This window comes from Formica exsecta, unplaced genomic scaffold, assembly GCF_003651465.1.
Source record: "Formica exsecta isolate Colony F162 unplaced genomic scaffold, ASM365146v1 scaffold149, whole genome shotgun sequence".
Lineage (NCBI taxonomy): Eukaryota > Metazoa > Arthropoda > Insecta > Hymenoptera > Formicidae > Formica > Formica exsecta.
The window spans coordinates 1,141,162-1,158,406 of NW_021848818.1; the positions used below are offsets into that span (position 1 = coordinate 1,141,162).

Below are 17,245 nucleotides of genomic sequence, written 5' to 3' on the forward strand. Positions count from 1 at the left end.
AAATTATATAAAAAATGTACTAAGAAAGACAGAGAGCTTATTTAGTGATACTTTGTGAGTAGAGGATGATTTTTGTTTGGTTTATATAGGAAATGTCTTAATTACAGCTTTTTTTCAAGTATTAGAAAAATAGAATTGTTTTGTGGAGCTGTTATATATATATATATAGCAAAGCTTTGGGCTATAATTTTTATTAGGAGGTTTTTTTACTAGTTTGAAATTTTATATATATAAACTATTTTAGTATTTTAGTATCTCAAGATTATGAAAATTATTATTAATATTCTTCCTTAACAATATCTTCTTTTATTTACAAGATACATTTATAATAATCTTAATCTCGATGTAAGACTATCAATAACTTCATTAGATCCTGGTCCTATGCCGACAACTGTGACTGTGCCAGGCTTTAATTGAGTCCTACCAGCATCTTTTATTATGGCAGTAATTAAACCAGCACGTTGAGCTTTATCTGCCAAAATCAATAACTCCTCTTCATTTGGTATTTTGACAACAATTTTTGGCTGTCCAATTTGTAACCAAGATTGAAACATTTGTTGTTTCTTTTCATTGTTTAAAGTCTGGCGACAACATTCTAATGCAGCATGAGCACACTGAGCACCGATTTTACCTTTTCCCATAGGTATATCTGACCGAACTACTATTACCATTTTACAATTCTGTCCATTCCAAACAGGAGCAAATAAAGATTTAATAGATCTATTTATCAACCACATCTTTAAATTCAGGTACCTATTATTAATGTTCTGATTGTTGCTGCTTTGTATGTTCAGCCATACATTCCTTAAACTTTTTTACTTCATTTTGACATTTCCTCCAATCTCTGTGCTCGGCTATACATTCCTGAAAAGAATTTGGAAATAGAAACGTTTCTAATATATAATTAGAAAATTCAATTTAATAATTAAGAATAAAATTTAATTTATAACAGTCAGAGTTGATTTCTAGGAACAAAAAATTTTCTAGAAAAAAAAAAATTGTTGAGACTTTAATTAAGGTTAATTAATATTGATACAATCATTTATAAATGAACACACTTGAACTTGATAATGCAATTCCACGCAACCGGTCTTTTTTAACATCCGCTCGACAGGATCTTCAATTTCTTTTTCAGCATCAGTATTTGATGACGCAATCATATTATATCAATATTTAGATGAAAAAAGATTCGAATTATACAACTGGAATAAATATACATATTAATAAATCATCAAATATCGCTTGCACAATTCTAGCAAGTGAAGGTTAATTACTTCATAAATTATTTTTGATCTGTCTTTGGATCAATACAGATTGAAACAAAATAAGTGTAGCGGAAGATTGTAAAAGATGCCCGAGTTTATTGAATTTCATTTACAAGACGTTAATTTATAAAAAATATCATCGTAAAATTATACGAATTTTACGTATCTACAAACACCGATGAATACAATTTGCTACAAATAATGGGATGATTCAGCGATCGAGGCGACACCTGCCAGTGCTACCAGTTTCGTGAAAGTAAACCAATGTGTGTGACGACTGCGAGAAAGATTCGTACGGATCGTTCAGGGCATTCCGTTTGCACGATTTTTAAAGGTATTTACCGAGAAAGACAGCGCCTTCGTTATCGCGCGTTTGAAAGACTCTTCCGGGACGTCGACGCGAAGCGTTCGATAATTTCTAATATCGGTGAAGAATAGCGTCCGGCTTTTTCGTGGAATCCGTCCGGAAACACGGCACTGACGGCACCGCCTTGTTTCGTTACTCACGTTAAGTGACTCGGCAACAAAGTTTCTAATTTATTTTATTTCGATTAGTATCGTTCGACAGTTGTGACGGGTATCGCGCAGCGATTCATTACGCGAGTTCTTACGTGTCGCATAACAATTATTTATAACAATCACTTATAACGGATTATCCTCGTAAGTGAGAAATATTGAGAAAAAAGGAAGTGAATTAAAGCACAGTTACAGTACGAGCAATCTCTGCGAAATGTTCTTCGCATTTTTTGTTTCCTTTGTGTTTTTTTTATTTTGTCGTTGATTCTCTTTACCATTATTGTGCTCAATCTTGTAACTTAGGTATATGTACACTCTTTTGAGAATATTTTAATGCTCAGCATATATATATGTATATGGGATTATGCGATCGGTAAAATCCTTATGTGTGATATTTATATTTCTGATATCCACACTAAATGAAAGCAATTTTAGTATAAACTATATTCTTGACTTCTTTAGTTGTCTTCTTTAATGTATGCATGTGTATGTGTGTGTGATAATATATTATAAAATATATTATTTGGCAAAGTTATGATTAAAATTTTAAGTACTTTTTTAGAAGGCTCAGATAAAATATAAGTTATAGATACGATTATATGTATGTATATGTACAGAGTAAGAAGTGTCGGTATCCCCCTAAAGTCTGTTACTCTTAAAAGTTAACTCATTTACATTATGAATGCCCTTTTTTGAAACAAAATGGTCTTTTTAAAGTCAAATCATTAATTATAACCTTATTTTGGTGACAGGTGAACATTAAATAATTGTGTATTATATAATTTCCAAAATTATATAAAAAATGTACTAAGAAAGACAGAGAGCTTATTTAGTGATACTTTGTGAGTAGAGGATGATTTTTGTTTGGTTTATATAGGAAATGTCTTAATTACAGCTTTTTTTCAAGTATTAGAAAAATAGAATTGTTTTGTGGAGCTGTTATATATATATATATAGCAAAGCTTTGGGCTATAATTTTTATTAGGAGGTTTTTTTACTAGTTTGAAATTTTATATATATAAACTATTTTAGTATTTTAGTATCTCAAGATTATGAAAATTATTATTAATATTCTTCCTTAACAATATCTTCTTTTATTTACAAGATACATTTATAATAATCTTAATCTCGATGTAAGACTATCAATAACTTCATTAGATCCTGGTCCTATGCCGACAACTGTGACTGTGCCAGGCTTTAATTGAGTCCTACCAGCATCTTTTATTATGGCAGTAATTAAACCAGCACGTTGAGCTTTATCTGCCAAAATCAATAACTCCTCTTCATTTGGTATTTTGACAACAATTTTTGGCTGTCCAATTTGTAACCAAGATTGAAACATTTGTTGTTTCTTTTCATTGTTTAAAGTCTGGCGACAACATTCTAATGCAGCATGAGCACACTGAGCACCGATTTTACCTTTTCCCATAGGTATATCTGACCGAACTACTATTACCATTTTACAATTCTGTCCATTCCAAACAGGAGCAAATAAAGATTTAATAGATCTATTTATCAACCACATCTTTAAATTCAGGTACCTATTATTAATGTTCTGATTGTTGCTGCTTTGTATGTTCAGCCATACATTCCTTAAACTTTTTTACTTCATTTTGACATTTCCTCCAATCTCTGTGCTCGGCTATACATTCCTGAAAAGAATTTGGAAATAGAAACGTTTCTAATATATAATTAGAAAATTCAATTTAATAATTAAGAATAAAATTTAATTTATAACAGTCAGTTGATTTCTAGGAACAAAAAATTTTCTAGAAAAAAAAAAATTGTTGAGACTTTAATTAAGGTTAATTAATATTGATACAATCATTTATAAATGAACACACTTGAACTTGATAATGCAATTCCACGCAACCGGTCTTTTTTAACATCCGCTCGACAGGATCTTCAATTTCTTTTTCAGCATCAGTATTTGATGACGCAATCATATTATATCAATATTTAGATGAAAAAAGATTCGAATTATACAACTGGAATAAATATACATATTAATAAATCATCAAATATCGCTTGCACAATTCTAGCAAGTGAAGGTTAATTACTTCATAAATTATTTTTGATCTGTCTTTGGATCAATACAGATTGAAACAAAATAAGTGTAGCGGAAGATTGTAAAAGATGCCCGAGTTTATTGAATTTCATTTACAAGACGTTAATTTATAAAAAATATCATCGTAAAATTATACGAATTTTACGTATCTACAAACACCGATGAATACAATTTGCTACAAATAATGGGATGATTCAGCGATCGAGGCGACACCTGCCAGTGCTACCAGTTTCGTGAAAGTAAACCAATGTGTGTGACGACTGCGAGAAAGATTCGTACGGATCGTTCAGGGCATTCCGTTTGCACGATTTTTAAAGGTATTTACCGAGAAAGACAGCGCCTTCGTTATCGCGCGTTTGAGAGACTCTTCCGGGACGTCGACGCGAAGCGTTCGATAATTTCTAATATCGGTGAAGAATAGCGTCCGGCTTTTTCGTGGAATCCGTCCGGAAACACGGCACTGACGGCACCGCCTTGTTTCGTTACTCACGTTAAGTGACTCGGCAACAAAGTTTCTAATTTATTTTATTTCGATTAGTATCGTTCGACAGTTGTGACGGGTATCGCGCAGCGATTCATTACGCGAGTTCTTACGTGTCGCATAACAATTATTTATAACAATCACTTATAACGGATTATCCTCGTAAGTGAGAAATATTGAGAAAAAAGGAAGTGAATTAAAGCACAGTTACAGTACGAGCAATCTCTGCGAAATGTTCTTCGCATTTTTTGTTTCCTTTGTGTTTTTTTTATTTTGTCGTTGATTCTCTTTTATATGGGCGAAAGTCAAAGTGAATCTTAGATAGTAATACAAACTGCAATGTGTGCAATTTAATTCGATTAGTAAATTTTACGTTCTTTTTTTTATGGTTTCCATAACATGACAATGTGTGATGACATCACTTCTAATATTTGACTAGTGTATTTGGAGATTAGTTGCAACACACACACACACACACACATATACACACAAATTTAAGTGTAGAAAAGATATACAATGTGTATATTTTTTTATGTAGTATATAAGATACGTTATGGATACTCACATAAAATTATATATACTTGACCCTTCTCTTAGATTTCTCATACTGACAACATAATTCTCATATCCTGCCATTGTTAACCCTGCCCTGCTTTAATTAAGATAATTATCGTAAAAAAACGCTCTATATTTTTAAGAAATGCAAGAGATATGTATCTGTTATACAATTACTTATAATTTTATTCAATTATTGTTGATAGGAATATATATACATGCATACTCTCTGTTAGAAAAAAAATATAAAAATAATTATGATTAGTAGATAAATTTAAACATATTATTTATAACAATTGCATTCATGTATCAGAATTGTTGACTATTGCAAATATAAGATTTTATTACTATATACTTTTAAAATATGGTGGAATTTAATGGCTACTTTATCTTAATTGAAGGTAATTATCACAAAAATGTCGAAGAAACCAGGAGCTACCCAAGCAATGCATAAAGTTATAATGGTTGGGAGTGGAGGTGTTGGAAAATCTGCTCTTACTTTACAGTTCATGTACGATGAGGTAAAAACATATGTACTTTTATAATAAATATAATACTTGTTTATATTATTAATTTAACAAACATGCAATTTATATTATATTATTTATATTTTTAAGTTCGTATTATTTATAAATATTACATTTTAGAAAAAGATATATTTTTAGCCATTTCATATAAAAAAAAAATTTTTTTTTTTAAATTTTAATCCTGATGTTAAAATTAGTTTGTTGAAGATTATGAACCTACAAAAGCAGATTCCTACAGAAAAAAAGTTGTATTAGACGGAGAGGAAGTACAAATAGATATCTTAGATACTGCAGGACAAGAAGACTATGCGGCAATTCGAGACAATTACTTCCGTAGTGGAGAAGGGTTTCTCTGTGTATTCTCGATAACAGAAGATGATAGTTTCCAAGCTACACAAGAATTTAGGTAAATGAATAAAGTTTAATAAAATTGTTTATTAGCTTTTAATATTTAGATATTTAGTTACTAGAAAAAATTTTAGTATGTGGCATGTTCCATAATTTCTTATTAGTTTATTCCATGTGAACAAAAGAAAATTGTTTTCTTTTCCATAGAGAACAAATTCTCAGGGTAAAAAATGACGAGAACATTCCATTTTTATTAGTGGGAAATAAAAGTGATTTACAAGAAAAAAGGAAGGTTAGTCTAGCTGAAGCTCAAGCAAGATCTCAACAATGGGGTGTTCCTTATGTGGAAACAAGTGCTAAGACAAAAGAAAATGTGGACAAGGTAAAATACTGTATGTCTGTGTATAACATATAATTTTTATATAATATTATAGACTAATATAATATCATGTATGTAAGACACACAGACTAATGTTACTGTTTATAAATATTATATAATAATATAAGATATATATATATTTCTTAATTATTAACATTCATAAATAACAACTAATATTTCCCTTTAATTTTGATTGTTTTTAAAATTGTTTATAATGATGTTGTTCTCCCCATATACCAATATAGTTTTGTCTTTATTAAAATGAGAACTTTATACGGAATCAACTGTTTTTTTCTTTTAATTAGATTTTATATCAATACAATATGTGAAATTAGATATATTTAACTACAAAATATTATACATAAGACATATATATATACTTAAATATATGTGTAGCTAAATTGTTGAAATTGGTAGATGCATTCACTCTTTTTTGTTGCTTTTACTTTCAATTTACTCCCAATGTCATGTAATGTAATGTATGGCGTATGAATCAGTTGCACGAAATATGCATTTTTATATAAGCTTAATTCTGCAATCTATGTATACATGTTGTTATGTCACTATGTGTTGTGCTATTGCTTATGTGCACACAATTCTTGTTTCCTTTTTTTACAAATATAAACGACATAATATTTATTTTACATTGCACATTTTATATGCCTTAAAGCTTTGAGACAGCATCCATTGCACATTTGCAGGTATTTTTCGACTTGATGCGTGAAATAAGGTCACGTAAAATTGAAGATAAGTCAGCAAGCAATGGTCGAGGTAAAGACCGTGCCAAGAGGAAGAAAAAGAAGTGCATTATTCTATAGGTTTGCCGGTTTTTCTTGCACCATATTTTTTATTTTATATTTTTACGAGACAATATGTAGAACTATGGCATTTTTTTATTTTGGCAACTTTAATTGATGTATCTATGTAAAATGTATACAGAATGTGTGTGTTAAGTTTAATCCAATGCAATTTTTCTGATTTTGTATAGCTATTAAAGATATGCAATGAAAATTATTATTAAACTATTATATTATCAATTTTTAAAAGATATTAATAGATATAGTTATTTCCGCAAAATATATATATATATTTTATTGCATATCTCCATTTTTACTCTGTTTTAAATTTGATATTGATATTTAAGATATTTAAATCCCATATTAATTTAATAAATTATTTACAAGTATTCGTATATAAAATGAATGTGAAATGATATATATATACACACACACACATTTACTTGTAAAACTTGTCACAGCTTATGCAAAGCATGTGTGCTTTTTTCTTTTTTTTCAAATGACGTTATGATGTTTTATCATGTAAGTCAGTTTTTCTATTATATCTTTCAGTTTGTAATCGTCAATGTGCAAGTTTCAGCACATCAGTATAAACAAAGAAGTAAATTAAAACATATTTACTGCATAACGTTACAGGTTTTCTTTGATCTAATGCGAGCAATAGCTGCTCGCAAGGCACAGGAAAACCAAGGAGATGGGAGTGAACGTAAGAAGAAAACAAACTGCTGCATCTTGCTATAACAAACCTAAAACAGTGTGTAGCTTGTGTTACGAAAAGTTCAGCTCCTATAATTGAAAGCTAAGCATAAGAGAATTGTATTTATACAAAAATGAGAGTTTTCTGACACTTTACAGTGAGTTGACACTCTTAATCTTTACTGTTCACTGTATCACATACAGAATATATTCGAATTCTCTTAAGACACACACACATATACAATTTATTCTAATATATTTATAAATATATATACATACATATTATATATTCACGAAAATGTTTTCCTATTCAAAATATTCAAGGAATATTATACTTTTTTTATGAAATTATTAAAAAAAAAAAAAAANNNATTTCAATAGCAATACATTTTTATTATTTCTTTTGTCTTATTATATTACTATATATAATACATTCCTATGATATATAATTTGAGTTACAAGACGAAATTTTCGTGAGATTTATAATAGCACAAAATTGCATGCAAGATTACTTGCAAAATTACTTAGAGTGCTGAAACATAAATAATGTTAATATATTTGAGAACATTGAAAATGTAAATAATATTTATATATTTTTTAAATGAATATTATTTGTTTTGCTTTTTCTATATATATTATTTGTGCAAATAATGTAATTACATTCATGTTGAAATAAAATAATTGCATTCTTAAGTTGACCTCTTTGCATTACTTATTTATATATAACCTTCAATGAGTTCAGCACTCTTTATTATGTTTAAAAATCGTTAAATAAAAATTATGAAATTGTGTGAATGAGATTAAATATTCTGGATATTTCGACTTACTCATTAATATAGAATAAAGTTGCAATATATAAAGCAGTCATAACACTGTAAAGCAACGAAAACTGTTGTAAATTAAATAAGTAATATTTGTTTATACATATATATGTATATATATACTGTGTGTGTTTTATATAGTTTTAATATGACTATATTTTATTTTATAGTTATTTTTGTTACAGTCTTTTATAGTATAACAGTTTGATATCTCAAATGTGTGAATGCGAATTTTATAACTCAAGTTATAACGCGCATTAATAATAATTTTTCTATCTTTTATACAATGTTATATATAAATATATATAAATAATTTTAGGTTTTAAACATAAATCCGGAATAAAATTTAATAAGAAAACTTGATTATAATTTCAAATTTTTGTAGTAAAATATTGCAGTGACTTATTTTATGATAATATTTGGCACTTTTCATTCGCACACTTGAAATATTAAACTACAATATAATAAAATAAATGTTTATGTTTAACATGGTAGACTGGTGATTAGAGACTGATTGTATAATTATAAGTCGCTTATCAAAAAAAAAAAAAAAAAAAAAAATTTCAAACTCAATTCTGCAAATATAGAATAAAAACCAAATTTTAATACAGCTTTTTAAAAAATGAATTGACAGCTGTTATGGAGTGATTATTAATGTTCACAAAATACATGTACTATAATAGGTTTTTTATCAAAGGACAGCAAAATATCTGTGTATTTAATTTTGATACTTTTGTACTGTTGATATTGATTGTGCCTTTTAAGTGTTCACTGTTAAAGTAATGAGAGGTCAATCAAATTTTAAGATTATTTAGAGAAGAGTTTTATGAACATTTAGATGCAGATATATTACACCAGTATTCACATTACTATATATACCTTTGCAATTCTATATGTTTAATATGCTATTTTGTCATAAATTAAAAGCCATTTTATGTCATCTCAACGTATTTTAATTGATTATTTAACCATGCCATTTATCTCTTCATTTATATCCAAACAATTTAGTGATTAGCAAATCCCACATTTATTAATTCTTGACATTGTTAAAAAATTTTATGCAAGATAAATAACTATATAAAATTATTTATTTGAATATCGAAAAATTAAAAATAATTTTTTTCAAACTATCTTTGCATCAAATGCAAAGAAGCAATAAAGTGAAGAAACAGAACAAATAAAATAGAAGCATGCAACAATTTTATAAAAATTCTTTGCTTTTTAGGACACTTGAATTTACAATTTTATTTTTGTTTTGAAATAGTATCCTATAAAAATTTAAAAAAATAATACACGTTTTTTCTTATTACATATACATTTGGACTTTCATGCGCAGAGGTAAAGAGATAGGTCATTCTAAATGTCCTTGTTGAAATTCATATCTATAATACATCTTAGATACGGTATCCATCCAGTTAACATATATTATAGATGCAATATAATGCAAATGTACAATCAATATTTTCTATTTTCTTATATACATATAGCGTCCCAAAATCGATGTAACATTTTGTCACATAGAAATGTTTTTTTGACAAAATTCTGCAAATTTAATTTCTCTATGTATAATTGTGTACAAGCTATTTTTACATTGCCCCTTTCTGTAACAATAGAATAAGTAGAATTTTGTTTTCCTGTGTTTTATAAATGATAAAATAAATTATAAATTTACACACATATTTATCTTGTTTTACACAGCTCAATATTGAGATTGCAAGATAATCCATGTGCAATGTAAAGTTGCTATTCTTAATTATGATATATGTTCAAAATGGTATATCACAAATGATATACCAACAATATTAAGACAGATGGAATGATTATTACCTTGGTCTATACTGAAATTAAACTGCACTGCAATAGAAATCGAATATTTCTCTCTCGCTTCTCTATTCCATAATTTATTGTCAATGTTAAGAATAATGATATATTATATATAATATATGATTAAAACAAGTAACATTGACAATGAATTTCAGAATAAACATTTTATGATGTATTTATTATCAATATAAATTTATCACCGCAGATGAAGGGGAACAATATAAATGATGTTAAATGCACCATAGTCCGCAATGAAGAATTTCAGGTTTTTATGACTGCTTATAATGAAGTATGAAATTAAGATTAATTAAATATAAATCAACTATTTCGTACAGCAAATATGTAACGTATATCCACATATGTATTTTATGTACATTATACCAATAAAATAGTAACGATTAATTATATTGATGAAATAATCTTTTTCTTGTATAAGTATAAAACGTTTCTCTTTCATTATACATTCTATTTGTTGAAAATCATGTCGGAAATCTTTTCATACACAAAGATGAAAATATGTGCGGGATACATACAGACGAAAATCCATATCGATCTTTACATCAATAAAAATATTGCTTTAATATAATTATACATACTAATTTATTCTTCATTGTGCGCTAATCACAGGTGTTTTGAACCTTCTGCCTTTTTTGCTGCTGGTGGACCTGATGTAAGTGGAGGATTTTTTATCTCGTCAGATTTAGTATTACTTTTTAAAACAGCAGCCGATTTGCCTTCCTCAATAGACGGACCTGTATAGGATTTGCTGGTTTCCCTACCAGCATCATCTACTAATTCCTCCTTTCCAAATCCTGGTTCAATTGTTACTGGTGTAGCTGGAACTGTAGATTTATGTGTAGCTTTTATGTTATCCTCCCCCTGCGATGCCTTAAGATCTTTTTCTAATGATTTTTGTATTTGTTCCTCTACTTCTAATACTTCTTCTTTATCCATTAGCTCTATCAATTCATCCACTTGCTTTTTACTTAAGTTAATATCTTCCTTTCCTATTAATTCTATAACCTATAAAAAATTATGTTTTATAATTAATATAAAAAGTATATTGTTATAATAAATTATATTAGAATATATAGTTGTGTTTATGCATGTATGCATGCATGCATACATTATTGTTGTAGTTAATGAAAGTTTATGATTTATCTTATACCTTCAAGACATCTTCTATTTTGATTGCACCATCTTGATCATCATCAATTTTTTCCAAAATTTCTGCTATGCGTTTTAATCGATATTCATCAGGTACATTTTGAATTTGCTTAATGGTTGCAACCAATTCGTCTATTTTAACTAATTCTTCGACATCTTTGGCATCCTGTTTTTCGTCGGGACCTAATGACTCCAATCTCTGTTTAACTTTTTTCTCAGATTGTTCAAGCTCCGACAAAACGGCATCCATTTTCGAGATCATTTTGTTTACTTTATTAAATAGCCGTTTAGCACCTTTGGATACTTTAATATTCTCTATATCTTCTTGACCTTTCGCCTCTGCCTTAATTTGATACAATTCTTTAATGTCTTCTTGATACTCTGCCATTTCTTCTTTAAGTTCTTTGATCTCCTCTTTTTCTACAGCCATATTTTTATTGTCCTAAAAATATACAAAATTATATAATACTCTTTGAAAATTTTATAAATATTAGAGAGAAAATTATCTGTCACATATACTTATATAAAAATGTATCTTTACTAACCTTGCCAATTGAATCCAGAGCTTGTTCCAAAACTTTGACATCTGTAGTAGTAATTTCATCTTCTTTTACATTAGATGCCAAGATGGTTGGTTGTGGTTCTGTTTCTTTCTTTTCATTTCTCTCCTCTTCGATCTTGCGTTCTTCCATTTTTATAATTTCAATATTTGTCCTAGGATCCATTTTACCCTCTTTCTCTCCAATAGCACCCTTTGTACGAGCCACAACTGCATCAGGTAAGGCCGAGATAGTTGCTTTTAACTTGTCTGACATAGGCATTGTTTCTGGTATCATAAGCGCTCGTGATAATAATAGTAAAGAGGGTGAAACCTTTTTATTTAAACTCAAATCTAACCACATTGATAATTGATCCCTTAACCTGTTTTCTGGCATTCCATAAGCACGCATACCACGTGCTCTGCATGCTTGTTGCAATTCGGCTCTAGTTAGAGTATCAACTCCTTCTTTTTCAATCAGCTGTCAAAAAAAGTGTTTTAAATATTTTTAGCTGTATTAGTCTAAAATAATCACAAGAAGGTTGTAAATATATACTTTATCATCTGCAGTAAGACTTCTTAATCTCATCCTGAGTAAGAATCGTAAGAAATTAGTAGTTCCAAGTGTTTGCACATCTAATACACGACATAAAGCAATTAATTGCGGTCGTGACAGAGAATCCAGTGTAATTTCATCCTCGAAAAGTTTACTAAACTTCATAATTTCTTCGTTACTGGCAACAGTACCAGTTGTTCGCACTTTGTAGAAGAATTCTGCAAATTCCTTAGCCTTTTCAGATCTGTGATCTGATGATTGCACTGCCATTTCATCCAATGTTTTTTGTAAAAATTTTGCCATTTCTATTTTGACCTGTTTATAAAAAATATTTATTATAATAATTTTTATTAAATTTTTATTGAAACATGCTATTTATACATATAGTAATTTATATAATATACAAATATTTTTTTACATGCAATAAATCTGATTTTATACACATAAAAATTCACATAATTATTACATTATAATTATTATATTACAATTATACACATTATTCTTTTTATATTAAATATGTATTCTATAACACTCATTTTCATTATAAAATTAAATTTAGTACTTTCATACCTTTAAAGCCTGTTTAAGTTTGTCTTCCTTTTCAGTTGCTGTTTGAAAAGTAGAAGGTAGCATACCAGGGAACAATTTAATTGCTACTGGCAGTAAAAATTCCATAAATGGAACAATAATAAAAACGGAGAAAGGAATCAATCTGAACATATCTCCAGTTGTTTTTATCAGCTGTTGGAAGAAATAATTGTTTAATCAATTTTAATATTATTGTGACATAAGATTTATGTAATAATTATTGTGCCATAACATACCAAACGATGTTCCCTTCTACTGAGCTCTTTTCCATGTAAAATTCTCCATATTAACTTTGCTGAAATTTTCATGTCAAGTCCTAATAACCGAAATCCGTGATAATAATGCAATATTTCTCCCTTAACTTTTTGCCATATTGTGACCTTAGCAACAACTTTTTTCGGCTGTTCGCTGTTTATTTTTATGGCATTTTCTGCCATTTTATCTTTAAGCTCTTTTTCTTCCTTAATATTCTTCACTGTCTTCTCAACCTTAGATGAAGATTCTTGTCCCTTCCAATAAGGAGTTATATAAAACGTACGAATATGTAGATGTGTTATATTATTAATATATGTTGGTGACACTGTGCTGCTGTGTTCCAGCAATAATCTTTTTGGATCCTTCAAACCTGTATAAATTAGAGCTACACCACCCATTGTATGATTGGTATTGTACCATAATTTAAATGGGGAGTATCCTAAAACAATCAAATGTTTTCACTTTGTAATTGTGTCTCTAAATCACTTTATAATTGTGAAATATTATAATAGCAAAAGTATTTAGATCATTTATTCCAATGCAACTTAAAATCTAATTGTAAAAAAATTGTAAAACAACGATAGAAGAGGCATTAAATGTTTTGCGGTAAGTACAAACTATCATATATAAATAGTATGAAACATGTGGCAATGTGACATAACCTGTGATTATATTTTTTTTTACTATGTAATAGCGATTGAATTATAATAGAATATCGAAATTTGAGAAAACATCTAACCGATTTAAACGATATGCAGATTTACAACAACGGATATATTCTAAATATATGTATATATAATGGAATTGCATTATCTATGACGCATTATAAGACAAATATTAAAAGCATTACAAAAGTATGTGTCTTTAATCTATAACAGGACATGAAGTAATACATATTGACACGCACGTCGTATAACTCCCCTGGGATGGCCGGTTATCATCGTCTTCGTATGAATTAGGCTATTCATGGCGTCTTATATTTTCTCCAGTCGAATTTCTTGAAATCGTTATATCGTTTCGCAACAAATCACGACCATCATACACCACCCTTCACTTTGAACATAGCAGCTAGAGCCAAAGATCAGCTGGTACCATTATCACCGGTGTCACTATCGTGGAAATATCATGTATCACTAAAGAGATGAGAAACTCTGGCTACATTTTATTCGAATTGTTATGAGTTGACCAATCGGAATAAAGAAAACTTTGCTCCTTTTTTCCTGATTGGTCAGTAAAACGACGAAATATTTGTAACGCAATAGCATCTAATAATTGCATTCTATCAAAACCTGACCCATTCATGTCAAATCCAAACTCATTATATATCGAACATTTGAATTTATGACAAATTGGATTTAATTTAATTAGTTTAGTTTGATCCAAACCCATCTAAATCGAAAATAATAATAAATTGTTTTTATATTTTCAATGGTAGAAAAATAATAGCTCACAGAAGAACCGTGATCAAACTCGCGCGTGACAAAAAGGAATCAATACCAATTTTCATGAATGTAGCGTTTAATTAGAAATGTATTTGGTACGCATGTAACTGTCTGCTACGCATTTAGAATTTTTTATTTTATATTCAAAATTTACTTTTCAACTTGTCAGTTTTCAAGTGTGGCCATGAAAACTGAATTGAATTGTATGATAATAGAAACTCGCCACGAGTCGAAGTAACGGCCATCAGGAACACATGACATGACCCTGCATGTGACGCCTGACGCCGTTGCTGTTTTTGAGTGCGTATAGGAAAGCGCTTTCCTCATTGTGACAGTCGTTTGCAGCAGTTTGCAGTCGCTTGTTTCCTCGGGGTGTGTGCGTATACCTCGTCGGCTAAAAAAGCGTAACGTTTCGGGGATAGAAAATTTAATTGAAAGAAACTGTGTGTTTGATAGCATCAGCCTTATTACGTCGCTTTCACTTAGCTTATGTATGTTATATACGTTAGTGTCGAAATTAGTATTCGGAAGATAATTGGTTATCCCTCCAAAAGAAGCGGTCACTGACGAGAAGTGTCTTAAAATTTATAACGATGAGCGACGATCAGACAAACGAGCAGAGTCCGACTGCAGAGGTAAGAATTCGATTTATCAATCGGATGATAATTGATTTTAAGAAATGGGTTAAAAGAAACTAAAATGATCATAATATGATGTATCGCAAAATTATTAAGAAATTATATATATTTTTTTTATATTGGGAAATTATTAAGAAGCTGACACACGATTCTTTTTATTTTATTGTTTGAGAGTCACTTTTCATTGTTCATCGATCGAATATACTAAACATTTTTCTTGCATTATTATGTACAAATACATAACATATTTAGGTAGAAATAAACAGTAATTTAAATTATTTATATGTAATAATTTCTAGATATAAATATAACATATGTGTGACAGCAAAAAAATAAATCATAAATATAGTACTGTATATTAATATAATTTTTAATACAAACTACAATCCATAAATAGAAAGTTGTTGATAAAAATTTTGCTTGTATAGAATATTTTGTGTTCATACAATTATTATGTTTATGCAATGAACAAATTTTTATTGAATTTTATTGTAGTTGTCATCGAGTGATATAGAAAAATTGGAAGAAGCAAAGTTAAAAGCAAAATTCCCAAATGCAGCTGGTCGACCATTTGGTGGTCATTCTGCGTTTCTGCAAAAAAGGCTAGCAAAAGGAGTAAATATCAACTTGTTAACATTATCTAGAGTTTCGTTATTATAATATTATAGAGATATTTATGTTTCTTCAAAATACTCTGCTTTGTTAAGATTGATGATTACATTGCTTTTAGCAAAAATATTTTGATTCTGGGGATTATCAAATGGCGAGACAGAAATCTACAGCTAAGCCAAAGCCAACTGGTGTTCTGCCAACAGGGGATGCTATACCAACACCAGAGACAGTACCACAACGAAAAACATCTATCATACAACAAAAATTTAATACATCAACAACATCTTCATAAGATAAGATTGTCATTTTTTAATCTATATTTTGTTAAGTAGTCTTATATATTTGGATGCTGGAGTAATATGGTTCCTTATAAATAATTGGAGATTTAAATACAATCTCATGTTTAAAATTTTTTTAAAAATATTTCTTTAATTATTTTATATAATATCATAAAATTCTTGTGTTTTTAGTGAATCAATTATTTCCTAGCTACTTATTCTTAAAAGAGCATCTGTAATATTACAATAAAAAAGATATTCTTTATATATGTGCCACAATGGTATCTAAATTTTATAATATATGCAAGTAAATAAGTTATTATTTCTCTCCCTTAGTTCGAAAATTTGCGAGCTTTTCACATTAGTACATTTTTATTAATTATTCTCAGATATCCTTATTTCGAGTATTTATTCAATATACAGTAAAAAACCAAAGATAAAAAATTTATAAATGTATTCAGATTATATTGTTAGTCAGCAATAAATATGCATCTTAGATGCATGCATGTGTAAAAATTTATATTGAAAATATGAGAAAGTAAATGAATGTAATAAGAATTAATATTTACTAACAATACAAGAACTTGTCCTGATGACATAATTATGATAACTTATAATCCACTTGTGCATGATAAAATTGAGGGTAAAAAGATACACACAGATCTGCATTTTCAAAGCTGCTGTGATGTGCTTAGTAAGACTATTTTCTTATGAAATATTTCGCGTATATTTACTATGAAAATCTGTAAAATGAATATAAAAATTTTAAATGTAACTACAATTTTGCTTATTATATATATATAAACCATATTTAGTATAATATATTGCAACTAAAAAAAATCTTTCTTTATTATTTATTCTTACCTTACCATTATATTGATTGATTTAGTAATT

At 28.6% G+C, this 17,245-nt stretch overlaps 5 protein-coding genes across 10 annotated transcripts; 2 read left to right on the plus strand and 3 right to left on the minus strand.

The window, feature by feature from the left end:
* Positions 1–285: 285 nt before the first annotated feature.
* LOC115246397 (peptidyl-tRNA hydrolase 2, mitochondrial-like) lies at positions 286–1,982 on the minus strand. 2 transcript variants are annotated; one of them, XM_029825198.1, is made up of 3 exons: positions 1,275–1,474; positions 1,059–1,202; positions 287–864 (listed from the first exon to the last, which is right to left on the minus strand). In XM_029825198.1, exon 3 carries the CDS (start codon positions 735–737, stop codon positions 324–326), a length of 414 nt encoding a protein of 137 aa, XP_029681058.1. In that variant the 5' UTR covers positions 738–864; positions 1,059–1,202; positions 1,275–1,474; the 3' UTR covers positions 287–323. The 2 variants fall into 2 exon arrangements, with proteins under 2 accessions (XP_029681059.1, XP_029681058.1); XM_029825199.1 differs by lacking the exons at positions 1,059–1,202; positions 1,275–1,474 and adding an exon at positions 1,608–1,982 and having other exon boundaries at positions 286–864.
* An 872-nt stretch (positions 1,983–2,854) lies between these two features.
* Positions 2,855–4,339, minus strand: LOC115246399 (peptidyl-tRNA hydrolase 2, mitochondrial-like). 3 transcript variants are annotated; one of them, XM_029825204.1, is made up of 3 exons: positions 4,175–4,339; positions 3,626–3,769; positions 2,855–3,433 (listed from the first exon to the last, which is right to left on the minus strand). In XM_029825204.1, the coding sequence occupies exon 3, from the start codon at positions 3,304–3,306 to the stop codon at positions 2,893–2,895; it is 414 nt and encodes a 137-aa protein (XP_029681064.1). In that variant the 5' UTR covers positions 3,307–3,433; positions 3,626–3,769; positions 4,175–4,339; the 3' UTR covers positions 2,855–2,892. The 3 variants fall into 3 exon arrangements, with proteins under 3 accessions (XP_029681064.1, XP_029681065.1, XP_029681066.1); XM_029825205.1 differs by lacking the exon at positions 4,175–4,339 and adding an exon at positions 3,842–4,041; XM_029825206.1 differs by lacking the exon at positions 3,626–3,769 and having other exon boundaries at positions 4,175–4,311.
* On the plus strand, positions 4,040–8,480 carry LOC115246392 (ras-related protein Ral-a). 3 transcript variants are annotated; one of them, XM_029825188.1, is made up of 6 exons: positions 4,040–4,166; positions 5,287–5,406; positions 5,610–5,818; positions 5,968–6,142; positions 6,841–6,957; positions 7,573–7,641. In XM_029825188.1, the coding sequence occupies exons 2-5, from the start codon at positions 5,302–5,304 to the stop codon at positions 6,955–6,957; spliced, it is 606 nt and encodes a 201-aa protein (XP_029681048.1). In that variant the 5' UTR covers positions 4,040–4,166; positions 5,287–5,301; the 3' UTR covers positions 7,573–7,641. The 3 variants fall into 3 exon arrangements, with proteins under 3 accessions (XP_029681048.1, XP_029681050.1, XP_029681049.1); XM_029825189.1 differs by lacking the exon at positions 4,040–4,166 and adding an exon at positions 4,475–4,492; XM_029825190.1 differs by lacking the exon at positions 6,841–6,957 and having other exon boundaries at positions 4,045–4,166; positions 7,573–8,480.
* A 910-nt stretch (positions 8,481–9,390) lies between these two features.
* LOC115246384 (mitochondrial proton/calcium exchanger protein) lies at positions 9,391–14,490 on the minus strand. Its single transcript, XM_029825168.1, has 7 exons — positions 14,289–14,490; positions 13,363–13,820; positions 13,109–13,279; positions 12,539–12,853; positions 11,990–12,463; positions 11,446–11,886; positions 9,391–11,300 (listed from the first exon to the last, which is right to left on the minus strand). Exons 1-7 carry the CDS (start codon positions 14,347–14,349, stop codon positions 10,899–10,901), a joined length of 2,322 nt encoding a protein of 773 aa, XP_029681028.1. The 5' UTR covers positions 14,350–14,490; the 3' UTR covers positions 9,391–10,898.
* A 540-nt stretch (positions 14,491–15,030) lies between these two features.
* LOC115246401 (alpha-endosulfine) lies at positions 15,031–17,191 on the plus strand. Its single transcript, XM_029825209.1, has 3 exons — positions 15,031–15,458; positions 15,957–16,076; positions 16,192–17,191. Exons 1-3 carry the CDS (start codon positions 15,417–15,419, stop codon positions 16,363–16,365), a joined length of 336 nt encoding a protein of 111 aa, XP_029681069.1. The 5' UTR covers positions 15,031–15,416; the 3' UTR covers positions 16,366–17,191.
* Positions 17,192–17,245: the final 54 nt, after the last annotated feature.

Bases quoted from the DNA above. Each gene is read 5' to 3' on its own strand.
- LOC115246397 (XM_029825199.1), bottom strand. From the start codon at position 737: ATGTGGTTGATAAATAGATCTATTAAATCTTTATTTGCTCCTGTTTGG.
- LOC115246399 (XM_029825204.1), bottom strand. From the start codon at position 3,306: ATGTGGTTGATAAATAGATCTATTAAATCTTTATTTGCTCCTGTTTGG.
- LOC115246392 (XM_029825188.1), top strand. From the start codon at position 5,302: ATGTCGAAGAAACCAGGAGCTACCCAAGCAATGCATAAAGTTATAATG. The intron at 5,407-5,609 runs GTAAAAACATAT...TGTTAAAATTAG, and splicing joins TACAGTTCATGTACGATGAG to TTTGTTGAAGATTATGAACC. The intron at 5,819-5,967 runs GTAAATGAATAA...TCTTTTCCATAG, and splicing joins CAAGCTACACAAGAATTTAG to AGAACAAATTCTCAGGGTAA.
- LOC115246384 (XM_029825168.1), bottom strand. From the start codon at position 14,349: ATGAATAGCCTAATTCATACGAAGACGATGATAACCGGCCATCCCAGG. The intron at 12,854-13,108 runs GTATGAAAGTAC...TTTTATAAACAG, and splicing joins AACTTAAACAGGCTTTAAAG to GTCAAAATAGAAATGGCAAA. The intron at 11,301-11,445 runs GTATAAGATAAA...AATTTTTTATAG, and splicing joins AAATAGAAGATGTCTTGAAG to GTTATAGAATTAATAGGAAA.
- LOC115246401 (XM_029825209.1), top strand. From the start codon at position 15,417: ATGAGCGACGATCAGACAAACGAGCAGAGTCCGACTGCAGAG. The intron at 15,459-15,956 runs GTAAGAATTCGA...ATTTTATTGTAG, and splicing joins AGCAGAGTCCGACTGCAGAG to TTGTCATCGAGTGATATAGA. The intron at 16,077-16,191 runs GTAAATATCAAC...CATTGCTTTTAG, and splicing joins AAAAAAGGCTAGCAAAAGGA to CAAAAATATTTTGATTCTGG.